Below are 15534 nucleotides of genomic sequence, written 5' to 3'. Positions count from 1 at the left end.
CACAACTTTTGTAAGCATACGCTCCACTCCAAGTCATCAGTGACATCATGGTAACTAGCTGCTTTCTCTCCCCTGTCTCCTTTGAAACATTGATGTGGTGGTTAATATATCACAAACTGCTGGAGACTGAAATCAGTGCTTAGTGCTGTCTGAAAAAAAGTTGTAATCCACCTTGCAAGTGGCTTAAACCCTAGCTGATCAGGAGGCATCAGGTCCTAATTGAGAAGGGAATTAAAAAAGATGGCAATGAGAACGGTTTACTTTAATAAACCTGCAAAAATGTATACTAATCCTGAATGCCTACAGCTATTTGGTGTACGTAGACGGTGTAAGGGCTTGCAGCTTCATGTAGTCGTCCTCATTTCCAATACAAGGAATATTGCTGGAACTGGCAATGTGTTGGAATGAAAATGGTGGGTGCAGTTCAAACCACCTAAATTCAGGGATTGATGGAGGTTTTTTTTCCTTGTTTTTGATTGACAACTTTTGTTTAAAACTATTACTTACAAAATGTTTGAATATTGAAGTAAAACTGTATTTGGTTTGAGTGAACAGCATGACTGGTATTTCCTTCTGTAAAAGTCAAATAGTTTTGAGTTCACGTCAATCTGTTTTCTACCTGAGATGCTCCTGCTTGGTTTACAATTAAAACAACCTAGTAAAGGTTATATAATTTTGTTACTCAGGGTGGTTTGTTCTTAGATTTAGTTTCTGCTTTTAGCTAAGGTTGTTTATAGTATATGTTTATCATCTCATACATCATCTGTAAGCGATAGCCATTCCTCACAGGGGGAAAGGAATCAGTTTGAAAGCTCTTCTCTACCTTAAATGTCTACCCCTAGGATTAATCATAACTAGCAGAACCAATGCTTTTAAACATGGTTAGCCCTAAGTACACTCGGTACCAAGTCCTTTGTGAAGTCCTGTTACTTACAATGTGTTAGCTAGCAAACCCATTTTAAAACTACAACCTGTTTTCCGACTCTAGACATGGCCACACGACTACTTAGTAATAGGATTTATTAGCTGGCAGTTGCACCTGTATGTCAATGCTAGTAAAAGACACCATCATCTTTGGAGGGGAATGCCTGGACTTAAATCCTGCAACAGTCAATTATGACACTATGGGCTGTATTCTAACACACATGTACATTGAGAAGAGCAGGGAACTTCTTAGTTGCTGCTTTCAATATGCACTAATAATAGGAGTTGTGCTGTGCAACCGTGAATTTGAAAAAGGCAGCAGTGTTGAATTGTGTCAGGCCTGCTGTGGTCTTTCCTCCATGGATTAAAAAACAAACAAATCTCTGTTCTAAAGCAGTGAACAGGCTGTGCCAAAGCTGATCTCAACTGACCTATATAGGAGTTCTCAGGAACTAAATTATTAACAACCCCAGCTTCCATTGTTTCCACTGCTGCCCCACCCTGTAATGCCAAGGGCCAGATTCCTTTACCATTCATATCCATCTACAAGTTCTTTCTGATCCAAAGGGATTAATGAAAATTGTAGGCGATTTTCCCTTCTGCTTTGAACTACAGAAGTCTAGTGTCAACATCAAGCTTCTGGTCCCCAACTGTTCTCCTCCTAGACTGCCTCTCCCAGTTACTCTGACACAGCATTGTTCTTTTATAGTGTCTTTGTATTATAAGAGAAAAATAATTTACCAAAAGGGATTTGGTTCCCCTAACTTCTAGTGTGTGGGGATGTGGGATGGATGCGTGTGGTCAGTTGACTGGAACTACCTTTTTTCTTACGTTCTCTACTGAAGTTGTATTAAAAGCAACTCTGAATTTTTTGTAAGCATTAGCAAGTGCTTTAAAATATCCTGAATAATCAAACAAATAACAAAATAGTGTCATTTAATAATTAACATTTTTTTTAAAAAATCTACACTTCAATTACCTTTTTTTTGGCTGAGATTTAAAAAGAAAGTAAATGGCTGCATGACGCTGGTTTAGTATTTTTGTCATGAAAAATGAGTGCTGAGCTTTGAAGTTATACAACTGTAACTGTTTCTGCTTTGTTGCCAAAGACATTAAAGGGACACTTAGAGTCAAAATCCTATTGGATACTTGTTTTTCCTTTCCAGTCTTACTATACAGAGAATGAGAGGTGGGAGAGAATATAAATGTATATATTGTGCTCCCTTTTAATCAGTCATTCTCTGTATGGTGACAGACTGGCTTGGTTATAGTAGGTTTTACTTTCTAGTTGCTTATGCAGTACCTAGTGCAGAATGTTAAAATCCCAAATGAAGATGTTAAACATTGAATAAAAAAGGATTCTTGCTACAAAACCTAGATCATGTGTCTAAACTACCTGACTGTAGCCCTTTAAAAACAAAGTCTCAAAGCAGTTTTTCCTGTTTGTAGAAATGCTTAGAGATAAGCAGGGGGGAAAAGTCTTACAACAGTACCAACTCTAGAAATTCATCTTCATCAATGTAAAGGTAAGTACCTAAAGTTTCATGAAAAAACGAGAGTCCTTGTGGCACCTTAGAGACTAACACATTTATTTGGGCATATGCTTTCGTGGGCTATAACCCACTTCATCGATGGGAGCTGCAGGAAGCCAATGGGAGCTGTGGGAAGCGGCAGCCAGCTGCAGGTGGCCTTGCCTGCGGAAGGTCAATGTAAACAAACTGTCTCATGGCCTGCCAGCAGATTACCCTGATGGGCTGCAGGTTGCCCACCACTGTTCTAGGTTATATATTTTTGATTGAGACGTCTAGAAAAACTGTTAAAGAATGACAACTTTTCTAACCTTCATTAAATAATTTAGCACCAAATTTGGTTCATACTATTATAATTTGTTGAAAGATCTATAGATACACACACACACACACACACCTATATCTATCTCTCTCCAGGGGTGATCAGATTAACAAAATATGTATTAGTTAAAGGAACGAAATTTTGATCTGATATTACACCTTGTATAACCCATTGGCTTTTTAAAGATTTGTTTGCTGCCTAGGAACACACTATTACAATGCTGTGCTATAGAAAGAAATGGTGACCGTATGTGCCTATGCAATCCAGTTCTTATGTAAAAATTGGAGGGTAACTTAGAAGAGTCGTTCTGGGAATTTGACTGAGAATCAAAGCAATATTAGTATTAAGAGTATTCACAAGAAAATGGCATATGCATATTACATTCACAAAATGTTTCACTCCCTCACAATTAGGTGGAAGATGTGAGATATACAGGCAGAATGTATAATAGAAGAATGTTACTTCACAGTGTGAAAAGCAACTTCTCCATTCCTTGCCTACCTTGGCAGAGCTGCTTACGATGTACTTTTCTCCTGAGGGGAGGGAATGGAGCAGAGTAAAGTGAAGATTGTAAAAGATTCAGAGGAATATGCCAATGGTATCTGGGACATAATCCATTCAATCTGAATTACTGGGGGCTCAGACGACAATGGTAAGAAGATATCAGAGAACTTACAGAAAAGGAAAAACTAAAGTATGTTGCTTCCTGAAACACGATATAGGAGGCAAAGCCCTTACGACAAATTATTAATATTAATAAATAAATTATGTCGACAGAAAATGCATTACTGTGAAATCAATTATCTACTGATTTAAAATTTGGCTAATGAGCAGGCGTGGCATGTTCTGAAAGCCAGTTTCAGTGACTAACAAACCAACAAAGCTTAGAAATGATTAGCAGTAAAATCCATACTGCCCCACAGCTGTTCAACAGGGTGACATTCACTTCTGATTAGTAGGGCTGGGGAACACTCTGACACCACACGGTTTGTAGATGAGTAGCCACACCAGAGGGGGAGGGAAGAGGTTACAGCTGCTCTGCACTTTGACCCTGGGTTTGGGGGGACGGGGGTTCACCTCCTCATGCCTCACCTACAAAAAAGCCAAACACTCGGCTTGTGTGGGCAAAAATGAGCTTCTTCCACAGCATTTTGCAAGTCTTTCTACATCTCATGGTGTAAACCACTGCCCTAGTTTGCTTTGGTTAAATAGGGCCAAATCAAGAAGTGAAACTGAGTAGTTACATACTACAGTTTCAAAACAAAACAAAACCCCTCTTCTCCACTACCAAACTCCAGAGACTGTAAATAAAAAAAACAAGTGACACACGCCATCCTGGGGTTTTAACAGAGTCATATACTATCTTTTCCTGGATAATGATTAGTCAGTTGACTGATGGACTGCAAAATGATTTTTTAAACCTCCTGTCATTCCACACCTCATCCCCATCCTGATCCTAGCTTCCTGCATACATATATTTGCTCTTTCTTACGCACTGGTCTGTATGCACAGAATACCCTCCCTGCTCTGATCTGAATGACCACTCCTCATTCTGCCTTCAAATCGCTTCTCAAGAGCGCATTCTTCCATGGTGTCTACAAGAAACTGAACAACTGATAGCAGTTGGGTTGAACTGGGCGGTTGGTTAGCATCGGTGTGTATTAATTTAAAAAAGACGTACAGAAAGGAATGTAATAAAATGTGCATGTACACTGTATAAATTCAATTGCATCCCTTTCCCTTCACCCTGCCTATGCTGATTGTCCTGAGGGCAAAAAAATAGGGAACTAGCAAGATACATGGATCACCTCTCCTGGGCAGGTTGCTGCATGTTTTATCATGCTTCCCATCCCTTTATCTTTTTAGCTTGGCAGGGTAGGGCGGCTGTTTCTTACTGTGGGTTTGTGCAGGGCATATACACGAGGGCCTTGAGGCGGCTTGGGACCTCTGGCACCATCACAATAGAAATAAATATTACCAAACTTTGCAAGTGGCTAACCATCAAGGAAAAAGTACTTCACTACCGCAGCCTTTCATCTCTCCGCCAGTTGAAGTATTTTAAAACATGCTGGTCAATACTTCCACTTGCCAAATGCTTTTCAACAGTAGAGTATTGTAGCCAGCAGCTGATATTGGAAGTGACAAGGCCGTACTACAACCACTTTCTCACTGGGGGAGAACTGGCATGTGCAGAATGATAAGAAAATGAAATTGCTAGTTCAAGGAATGCACGGGGGGGGGGGGGGGGGCAGGGGTCGCCGGGCCATGACTAGCTGTTTCGGGAGGCACAGCCTCCCCTAACCGGCCCTCCATACAATTTCAGAAACCCGATGCGGCCCTCAGGCCAAAAAGTTTGCCCACCCCTGATATAAAGAGATGCACAAACTGGCAGAGTTGCCATTTATAGCTGCTTTGAGATTTCAAATGCTGCAAAAAACTTTCTCTAAGAAATATTTTGAGGACAAAAACCTACATGGAATGGAAGTCAAAATAAAAGGCTAGGTTTTGACTGCCAAGGGTGGAAGCCACAGGTAGTTTCTATGCAGGAACTAACTGACATACTAGCTGGAGTAGGTGAGAGAATTACCATTCGCAGCTCAGTAACGTCAAGCTGGTAAAATTGCTAGAGTCAGAATGTTGAGGGCAAGGATCTATAACAATGATCTGAAACATTTCAAACAGCAAATATACTTGCAACATGGGTTCCCACTGATGAACTGATACAGCTCCATGTTAAAAAAGACCCCAACATGTACATATACAGCCACCATTTGTACAAAGTCATTTAGTAGTGTAACAGGTCTACAAACTATCTTCATTTTGCTAGCAAGGTAGTTAAAGTGTATACAAATGCTTAGAACTTTGTTTCTGGAAAGAGACCCTTACCGTCCCTTCCCCCAGCGCACACTTTCAGTCAAATGCCGTTCTTGGATGCCTATGAGTGACAGCAACGGGAGTTATGATCAGATACCCGACAGGAAAATTTCACCCTCTATTTATAAAAAAAATACTCCAAAGTCTTTTTTAGGGAAAAAATATTTCCCAAAGGGTGGAAACATAATTATCTAGACCTGGAATAAAGGAATGGAATTTTTTTAAATGAATCTCATGTATTTCTTACACATTTCACTATAATGATATAAAATACTTGGTCAGGCAATTCCCATATCCACCTTTTTGCAAGAAAATATATAAACTATAAACACATGCACAGTTATAAATAAGTATGACCCCAATTCTATATTCTTTATATAATCTGAGCTACTTACAAGCACGGGGAGTGTTTGATTCTTAAAACTAGTAAAATTATGGGATCTGAAGCCGAAAAGTAATACATTGTGTCCCACTTACCAGTAAAACAGGTACTCGGTGCACAACATAGTGAGTTGTCACTCCATTTGATTTCAACACGTTTTTCTAGTGAGTTCATAACGGATTGGACCTTTGGTTATAACAGTCCTTTTTCTGGGCTCTTACTGGCAGACACACTTTTGGCTGAAGGAGGAGCACAGACCTGGCTGCAAAGTAGGACTACAGAGTAAGTGGCAAGTGTAGAAAAAAGTGGAGAAGCTACCAAAAAATTTATTTTCCAACAAAATAACTCTCCACAAGCTGTGTAAACTTTTCTTACTAAAACAAATACTCTAAAACACAAAGATTTTACATTTCCAGTGAAACACTTACAGTAACATTTGCCTGTGTTTTTACTCTCCTGGAGTCTCAACAAACAGCCAGCAGATTTATGCTTTCCCAATTACGTGTAGCAATAAACTGCCTCATGTTCCCTGACTGCAATTCAGATTTTGAAAATAACAGCTAGAATAAAGAAACTACTGGTTGGAATTTTGAGTCATCTCTTATTTCCTTCACTAGATCCTCTTAGACACACTGAACTTCTGCATGTGCACACGCCCACCGCCCACCATGATGTATGCTCCACCATTCTGACAACAAGACAAAAATTAGAGTGTGTCCATTACAATTTGTGTGAAGTATGTAGAACAATTTATAGTGCTAGGTTAGTTGTCAATTTAAAATGAAAAATAAGTTTGCAAGGACAGCATAAAATATAGGAATCAAACCTTTTATCTCAAGCATTCATTCATTCATATTTACAGTAAGTACAAGCTTTCAGCTATAGAAGAAAAAATGTCTAGATTGAACACTCTTACAAATTTCCTGAAGGAGGCTAGTTCCAGTTGCTAGTAATTCAAAAGCAAATCTGCTGACTTGGCATTAGGACTCTAAAACAGTGTGGTCAAACTTATATAGTAAGAAGGTGTCTGCAGAAATAACATTTATAAACTGTATATACAGTACACAGTACCAGTACATAGAAAATAGATTTTGACTTTATGATTCCCTGTGTGTAAGGCAAGACTGAATTCTGTCCCCAAATGGAGTCCACTAGAGGTACAAGCAACAGATAGTGGCTCTTAAATCAATATGCAAATCAAGTGCATACAAATTAAAAATCAAAACAGATGCGTTTCAGTTTTGTGTGTGCTGATTCTGGCTTGCTGACTACACGGGAGGTTATTGAACACCAGCTGTACCTTGTTTTAAAACACTAACACCACCTTGATGGCAACAGATATTGTCCAAGTGGCTGCGACAAAAAACAGCTTGAGAAAAGCACAGTACAACATCAGGAGCTCTGCAGTTGTACTATGCCAATTTACATAGCACTAATCCAAAAAAGGAGTATATGAATATTCTATTTCATGCTATTGCTATGCAAGCAACAGCAATGCAAAACAGCACACAGAAGGATACCATATGTTCTGCAATGAAGAACCCAAAGATATTTTCAAGGGGCGTTGTTATACAAGACTTCAAAGAAACACAAAACTGCTAGAGGCAAAAGTTACTGGCGGATGTATACATCCCGGTTCCAGTCTCCTGTGTCGTTGCGTTTTCTAGATATCACTTCCCCATCTTTGTCACAATATTGGTCCCTTGATTTATGACGACTGCGTTGTTTGTTGCATTCGTTGTGGTCCTGCTCTCGGTCCCTTTCCTTTGAGCGATGCCTTGATTCCCTATGTCTGTGATCACTGCTCCCATGTGACTCGTCTCTATGACTGTGATCCCTGTGAGAATCATTGTGGTCTCCATGCTCATGTGAGTACTCTTCCTTTGGTTCTATGTAAGCTGAATCTCTGCTGTCTTGGGTTTCTGAGTCAAACGTTTCTTGCCTAGATAGGCCTCGGCTAACACCACTGCGGTGGTTATGGTGTTGTGCTGAGGAAGATGAACGATGTTGAAATTTCTTCATGGGTTCAATCCGTGCTTCCTCTTCAACTTGTGAGCCAGTTCGTTCTGGGGCTGAATGGTCATTCCTCTGATCTCCTTGAGAGCCCTGGTTAGTGTCACAATAGACAGTAAATTTGCAATCATAGGCACATATTTAAAGACATTTCCTCAATACAAATTAAGCTAAAAACAATAAAAGCAGTAATTTACATACACGACAATTCACTGTGAATCTAATCCAGAAATTGTTAGAATTAAACTTTTACTGAACATATTGTATTGTAATACAAGTGAGCCCTTCCATCCCAAGCAGGATGCGGGGAAGCAGTCAGTTTGTTCTGTGGTAGGTCCCTGGCTTGTGCAACATCTTCATTTTCTGAACATTCCAGTTAGCAACAACTGCAGTCACAACATGGAGGATGCAGGGGCAGAACTAGGAATTCAGAAGAGCTAGAGAGGATATGTCAGCTTCAGAGAGGGTAGGTATCAGAGGATATCAGAAACTTCTTTGAGGACAGGTATCATTGGAGACAGTCTTTAAAACACAGCTGGGTGAATGCTGAAGGGGTGGATATAGCAGTGGAAGGCCAAGATTTTGGCCTCTGGTTTTATTTTAAGAATTAAGATATGGCTTGACCTGGTATTGCTCATACTTGTATTATAATACCAATAATATCATTGCCCCTCTAGGTTTTTTGGTAACAATTTCAGTTCTCTCACTGTGATGAGACACTTGGCAATAATCATTTAACTATAAGGTCAAAGTCCAAGGAAAATGGAGGGACAATGATATTCTCACAAACAATTTCCTAACGTAGTGCTACTACATAAGAGTGAAATAAGAATTACCCAGTACAATCAAACCTAGTCTTCGTCAGCACAGTGTTTGAAATCACTGCAAAATGAACAATTGTGATTATTTAGCTCAGTTTTGGGGTTCCGTTACATTTACCTGCATTTGTCCCAAAACAACAGCCAAATGATTGCTGAGAATTAATTTCAGAATTAAGAAAGAAACAGTGTCCTGCCAAAAGGAATAGTCTTGAACACCTTTAGCTAGGAACTTCAATACGAAGCTATCACTGCAGGTACAAAGTTAAATCAAACTAGTAGTTCAAAGCCCTTGCTGTTGCCTGGGTGCGGCAGTTGGGCCAAGTAATCCACCTTCTCAGCAGTCTCCCTCATTCAAGCAATGAAACGGTTGTATGCAAATTAGCTATAGGGTAAGGCTGGTGACTGAGTGATCTTTGACATCACAATGGTCTGGGACTCTTGGCATGGCATAGATACATGCCTTACTATACACTGCACCGGTATAATTTGTAAAGTACAAACTGCTGAGAATTTAAAAATTGGATGGTAACAGACTATGAACCTCAATTATGATTGAACTGGGTGGTATTCTGAACAAAAAGAGCTCTCAACTATGCTTGTAACTGTTTCCAATTGCTTCACACTGACTCAACAGACATTCTTGGCTTCAGGGTGACACACAACGTAAAAATCCTAGATTATTATTATATAGGTAGAATTTAACACAGTAGTAAATCTGTTTATCCGAGTACAGTAAAAGCTATAATTGCATCTGCTTTGCCAAATTACATGGGAGATTATATCACTTGTGTTGTTCAGATTCATGAGTTTCTGACATCCTGTCTCTGTCAACACAAGACTCTAGGCTCTACTGAGGAAGTATTTTGTTTCTGTTTTGGTCATTATTTAGCTGATGTTGGCCTTTTGGGAGGGGGGTGTATTAAATATGAACTTGAATAGTTAGTACTATTCAGCAAGGTGGGTGGAAAGAAATGCCCAGAGTTGGTGTCTGAATAAAAAATACATATTTATTATGTTCTGTTAGAATAAATTAAAAAATAAAGGAAATAGTCTGAATTAATGATCTGCTCTAAATTTACGAAAAAAATCAAAGTTTGTCACAAGGACGGATTTTAAAGCACACAAAATAAGAACAGTTATATGGGTATTTTAATTCCCAAATGGTCAAAATGTCAAATACAATCAATGTTACAGAATTTTGATCAGTAAAATTCACAGACAGCAATTTGCTGTGGTTTAAGAGCAAGTGCAAAACTTCTAGTTGCTCTGAAGAAAAGAATGTTTTATGAATTCAGATCCAGTTGGTCTGCTTTGACCGGAAACAAAGGGCTAAGGAAACTATACTTTCCCCCCGTTCCAACTTCAGAAATTGTTAGTGCAAAAAAAAAAAAAAAATCTAATTGAAGCCATGGGCACCTCCATAGTGAGAACTGGCCCCTAATATTACAGATGGACTGAGGAGGAAGCATTTGGATCCAGATTAATATTTAGGTTAAATTTTGGGGTTGTGGATCAAAGTCAAATTATGACTAGGATTTGGGTTTTGTTTCAGGAGTGCTGAAGTCTTATGAACTGTTCTAAGAAGAGTTCTGTCCAAAAAGATGGAAATATTATGAGATCAGCTCTTTTCAGAGATTTCAGGCTGAAATCTTTCAGTTCTTGTAAGATTTTAGCTGCATCAAAACAAGAAAGGGAAAACAGGCCCTCCTAGTTTTGTATCCTAACAGTGGGTTCAGATCTGGAGACTGGAATGCAAGTTCACTCCATTCCTAAACTTTCTAGAGGCTCAGATATGAGGTTCCAGCTTTGGCCCGCCTCTGCTTAAAATATATCTTCATATGATGAAGCAGAAGGAAGTTAAGGTTCCAGATTTTAAACGGGACCACCTTTGCTCAGCATTTCAGGATTAATAAACCATCAAACAAAACCGTGAAAGAGTAAAGATAGTTTTATTTTTAGTACTTAAAATAAAAACCTGTGAATTTGTAAGAAGAGATCACAGAGTTCAGACAGGTGAAATTAATAACCCATTATGGTCCTTGAACAGGGTGGTTAAAAATCAATGTACACTAACATAGGTTGGTAGAACATAGAAATAGCCATTCAAGGGCATAAAAAGGCATGAGCAATACTGTAGCTATACAGTTGTACCTAGCACACTATATAACACTGCTGGGTAACTTCAATACCTAGACTGCTCTTCCAGCACACTTCAATTCAGAGCAGTTTTTCAGCCCTGGGGACAAACAAAGGCAGGAGCTAGCTGGGGCAGACACTCTCTTTTCCCCAGGATGCTCTGTGAAGAGAGACATATCCTACAGACTGCATTAAAGTGATTTTCCTTGCAGGGAAGAGCCTGCCAAGTCTGCAATTTCACTGGGAAATCTCCATTAAAATAAAGCCTTCACTGCAGGGAAAATATTTGCAAGAGCTACAAAAAACAAAACACTTCAGCAGTTGAAATTTTAAATGCAGGGACCCATTCTTTCTACCGTCTTGCCCACACTGGCACTTTACAGCACTGAAACTTTGAGCTTTATATAAACTTTTGATGCAAGTTTCAGCGCTGTAAGCAGGGAACTGCGCTCCCAGCACTGGGAGCTATTCCCCTCATGGAAGTGGTTTTATTACAGCGCTGGGAGAGCTCTCTCCCAGCACCGGAGCCGTGACTACACAGCCGCGTTAAAGCACTGTCACGGCAGCACTTTAACGTCAGCTGTGCCGCCAGACCCAGGGAAATGTTTCTGTCAGTCGTCGGGACGGCCTCGAAAATGCAGAAGCTGATCATAAGTAAATCTTAGTCTGAAATTGGGATGGAAGAATCGGCTATTTTAGTTGAGGCAAATGTGACTCTAATCCTCTCCATGACCTCCGCAGATCCAACGTGGCTCCAAAGATACAGGGCATCAGGATGCCACTTATCATTCATACAGCAGAAGCATCTGAAGTCCCCAACCAAAATCAGAGCCCTATTGTGCTTGGTACAATAGGAAGAAAGAGTTACTAATTAGGCAAGGCAGACAAAGGGTGGGAGTGGAAACAGAGATGCAGTGACTTCTTAAAGTCACACAGCGGGTCAGTGACAGAGCTGGGAACAGAACCCATGTCTCGTTGTAACACCAACAGAGCCCAGTCGTTGATGGGTGGGATTGAATCTGGGACCTTTGGAGCTAAATGCATGAGCCTCTACTGCATGAGCTAAAAGCCATATGGCTATTAGCTAAGGCTGTAGAGAAGACTCATTAATCTCTCTCTCTAAGTGACAGGTTTCAGAGTAACAGCCATGTTAGTCTGTATTCGCAAAAAGAAAAGGAGTACTTGTGGCACCTTAGAGACTAACCAATTTATCTGAGCGTAAGCTTTCGTGAGCTACAGCTCACTTCATCGGATGAAGTGAGCTGTAGCTCTCTCTCTAAGTGGTCTCAGTGTCACTAGAGGGGACAGAACACCACACCAAGAAGGTAGGTGGGTTACATCTTGATTCCCCATCCAATGCTCCATTGGCTAGCACACACTGGATCTCAAATTCCCACTGGCATAATATGCTAGCATATAAGGAGGGTACGATGAGGGAAGTGTGTGATCTGATGGCCAGTGGATAACGGAGCCATGGAGGGGCCACTTCATCCTCATGACTGCAGTAGTGTAGTGGCTATAAAGTGACTCCATTACCACTCCATTGCCTGTGGAGGTGGAGGGATGGATTCCTCCCCAGCTTGTCCCTGTGGAACTCTCTCACACACAGCCCAGTCACTTAGGCAGGGCTCTGGGATATTAGTCACTTTGAAAGTTACCAGAGGCAGTGACATGCATGGCATTACTGTTAATCCTGTTGTATAACTGTGACTGAATCATATATGAAGAGTTATAAAAATGCTGGTGGCTGGTAAGTATGTTACTGCAGCAGTGGTTGTTCTGGGCATGAGGAACTTCCACTTCCCATCACCATACATTTCAGCCAGGCCCTTTCACCCTTTGGAATCCAAAGATGTCTTGCAAATCAGCAAGTAAGGAAACAAATGCTCGTGTGAATACAATGAAGATCACAAGAAAAGTGTCTGTCTTCAAGTATTTACATTATAAAGAGCAAATGATTTTTCCTAAGTGCAGAGCTCTTCTGCTCTATCAATTTCCGGCTCCCAGTGAAACACATTTAGCAACTTCTGTTATCAGAATTCACACTGTGTGCCCTGGCAAGTCTCCCTCCCTTTGCAGAAGTGAATGGCGGTGAGACAAAAGAGAGAGAGAGGAAACTATACCTGTAAATTTATGTTTGGACCTGGGCTGATAGGAAGAGTGGCTGTTGCAAGTGTGCGAGTGAGAAGCTGGTTGGGAGGATTGCTGCAAGGAGGATGGGTGGCCTTCCAATAGGCTTCCAGATAGTCAGCCAGGTGCTCACAGGCATCTTCAAGCTGGTTCTCATCCAGAATTACATCAAACATTTCCTGTGAAGGAGACATTTTAGTGAGAACAGCCACCTTCGGAGCCAATATAAAACCCCAGAAGGTGCTGATGATAGACCACATTAGAAAATGCTTTTACTATTGCACCACAAATAAACCAGATTCATAATATTCATGTCCTGAATATTTTGTGACAGAACTTTAAAAAAAAAACAAAAAAAACCCCCAATTGATTTAAAAGTAATCTGTACATAATAGTGAGATTATACTTTCCATGGCAAGCCTGAATGATCGACACTTGGAAAGATATATGTAATCTGGGAAGGCAGAATTGGTATTGCAAATATATTTTAAAACTCAAATATAGAAACAGAAGTTAAACAGTAGAAGAACTTTTTAAATGTTGGACTAAAGAGATGATGGAACAAGCTACCAAAGAACATTTTGGAATCCCTATACCTAGTGATACTTCAGACAAAACTAGACAAAACTGATAATAATAATAGACAAAACAAATAATACTTAGCAGTTATGTGGTGATTGTAATCTTTAAAAAGATATTAACTAACTCATTCTTAATTTACCACTATATCCCATTCCCACTTAAAACTACGGAATGACTTCTATTGGCTTCAGTTGCAGTTGGGCGGGCCCCGTATAGACTCTAAGCTCTTTGTACGTGCCTATGCAGTGCCTAGCAAACTCTTGATATTATGGTATAGTGATGGATCTGCAAAGCAAGGGACTAGAGCTTCCATCAGCTCTTCCCAATTGTATATCCCCTTCCTCTTGACGAAGCAAGGACTACAGTTCCCATCAGTCCCCTCCCCATGGCACTTCTCCTTCCGGAGGCCAGGTAAGGGAAAAGATCCTGAATCAGGAGGTGGCAAGGCTATTTTGGGAGTGGGAGCCACATGGCAGCAGGGAGCTGGAGAGAAGCCCCAGGAACTGTGGACAGAGCCACATGTGGAACAAGCTGTGACTGCCCGTATCACAGCTGGGTTCAGGTCTGTGTGGGACTTACGGGGGAGCAGCAGCAGCAGCTAGGCTGAGAGCCAGCATGAAGGATCCCCAGTGAGAGACATTAATTGAGCTTGCCTGCAAGCCTGCAAATGCTTACTTGCTTGAATAGAGACTGGACTAGAGATCCAAACAGCACTAAGCCTGAAAAGCCCTAACTCCCAAATGGACTGCCCCAGAGATCCAAACAGGAACGGCTATTGCTCACTCTGAACTGCAGCTGTTTAAGCTTCTCTTTCTAGGGTATTTGCGACCTTTCCACTTGCCTGCCAGCTCTAGTAAAAACCTCTCTCTTAGCCACATGTCCGAACATTTCATGAGATTCACCAGGGGTAGCGCCTACAAGGCTTTTAGCTGCTGAAGCAGCTATGCTGCTTGCCTCTGGGACACAATGCACCGGGTGTGCTACTGGCAATATAGGCACGCTAGGGGTTTGGGGTACAGAGTAAACCCAACAATAAAGTATATTCATAATAATGAGCCTCACAACACAATAATGAGTGTGAGTAAATAGTAAATTTGCTGAAAAATGCATTTCTTAGGTCACTAACTGTTCACAAATTCCGGCTGAATTTGGTAATAGTTCAAGCCAAACCAAAATTGTGAAAAAATAAATTAAAAATTTGAAACAGTTTATGTAGGCCATTTCAAAATGTTTCATTTTCATTTTTCATTTTGAAAATTAGCTTTATATATATAAAAAGGTGAAAAAAATGAACGTTACTTACTTGTAACTGGAGTTCTTTGAGTTGGCTCTGGATACTCACACCTATGGATATTGTTCCACCTTGTGATGCGTAATGGTAGAATCTTCTCCAAGCAGTGTCCGCTTAGAGGCTTGCACGCCCCTGCCTACTCCTCCCCTCAGCGTCTCCCAACATATGGAGGGCAAGTGCGGGGGAGACACAGAGCCCACTCCAACCTCAGTTCCTTCCACTGCCAACCCAGAGAAAGGAATTAAAAGACTCTGAGAAAGAAGGGAAGGAGGGCAGGAAGTGTAAATATGCAGCGCTATCTTGAAGAACTCTGGTTACAAGTAACATTTCTTCTTTGAGTGGCTCTGCATAGTTCCACTTATGGATAGTTTAATAAGCAGTGCAGCAAATAACCTAGAGGAGGGAACAGAATCCTAACTGAATAGAGATGGAAGCACCAATCTATCAAATCGTGCATCAGCCCTTGAAGCCAAATCAAGAGCATACTATTTAGCAGAAGTGTGCACTGAACTCCAAGTTCTAGCCCTACA

General features: G+C 40.6%; 1 protein-coding gene across 7 annotated transcripts in view; it reads right to left on the bottom strand.

The window, feature by feature from the left end:
* Positions 1-6079: 6079 nt before the first annotated feature.
* The window catches only part of CACNB2 (calcium voltage-gated channel auxiliary subunit beta 2), a 395376-nt gene continuing 385921 nt past the window's right edge, over positions 6080-15534 (bottom strand). For 3 of the 7 annotated variants that reach the window (XM_084619150.1, XM_084619149.1, XM_084619155.1), the window contains 2 exons: positions 13125-13310; positions 6081-8137 (listed from right to left, as the gene is read on the bottom strand). In XM_084619150.1, the coding sequence (XP_084475276.1) occupies positions 7643-8137; positions 13125-13310 (681 nt within the window). In that variant the 3' untranslated portion in view covers positions 6081-7642. Of the gene's footprint in view, positions 8138-13124; positions 13311-15534 lie in introns of all 7 variants that reach the window. The other 4 variants (XM_084619153.1, XM_084619154.1, XM_084619152.1 and 1 more) reach the window with 2 other exon arrangements.

This window comes from Lepidochelys olivacea (genome assembly GCF_965140295.1).
Source record: "Lepidochelys olivacea isolate rLepOli2 genome assembly, chromosome: 2".
NCBI classification, from domain to species: domain Eukaryota; kingdom Metazoa; phylum Chordata; order Testudines; family Cheloniidae; genus Lepidochelys; species Lepidochelys olivacea.
The sequence above is the reverse complement of the archived record's forward strand: the minus strand, read 5'-3'. Positions and strand labels throughout refer to the sequence as shown.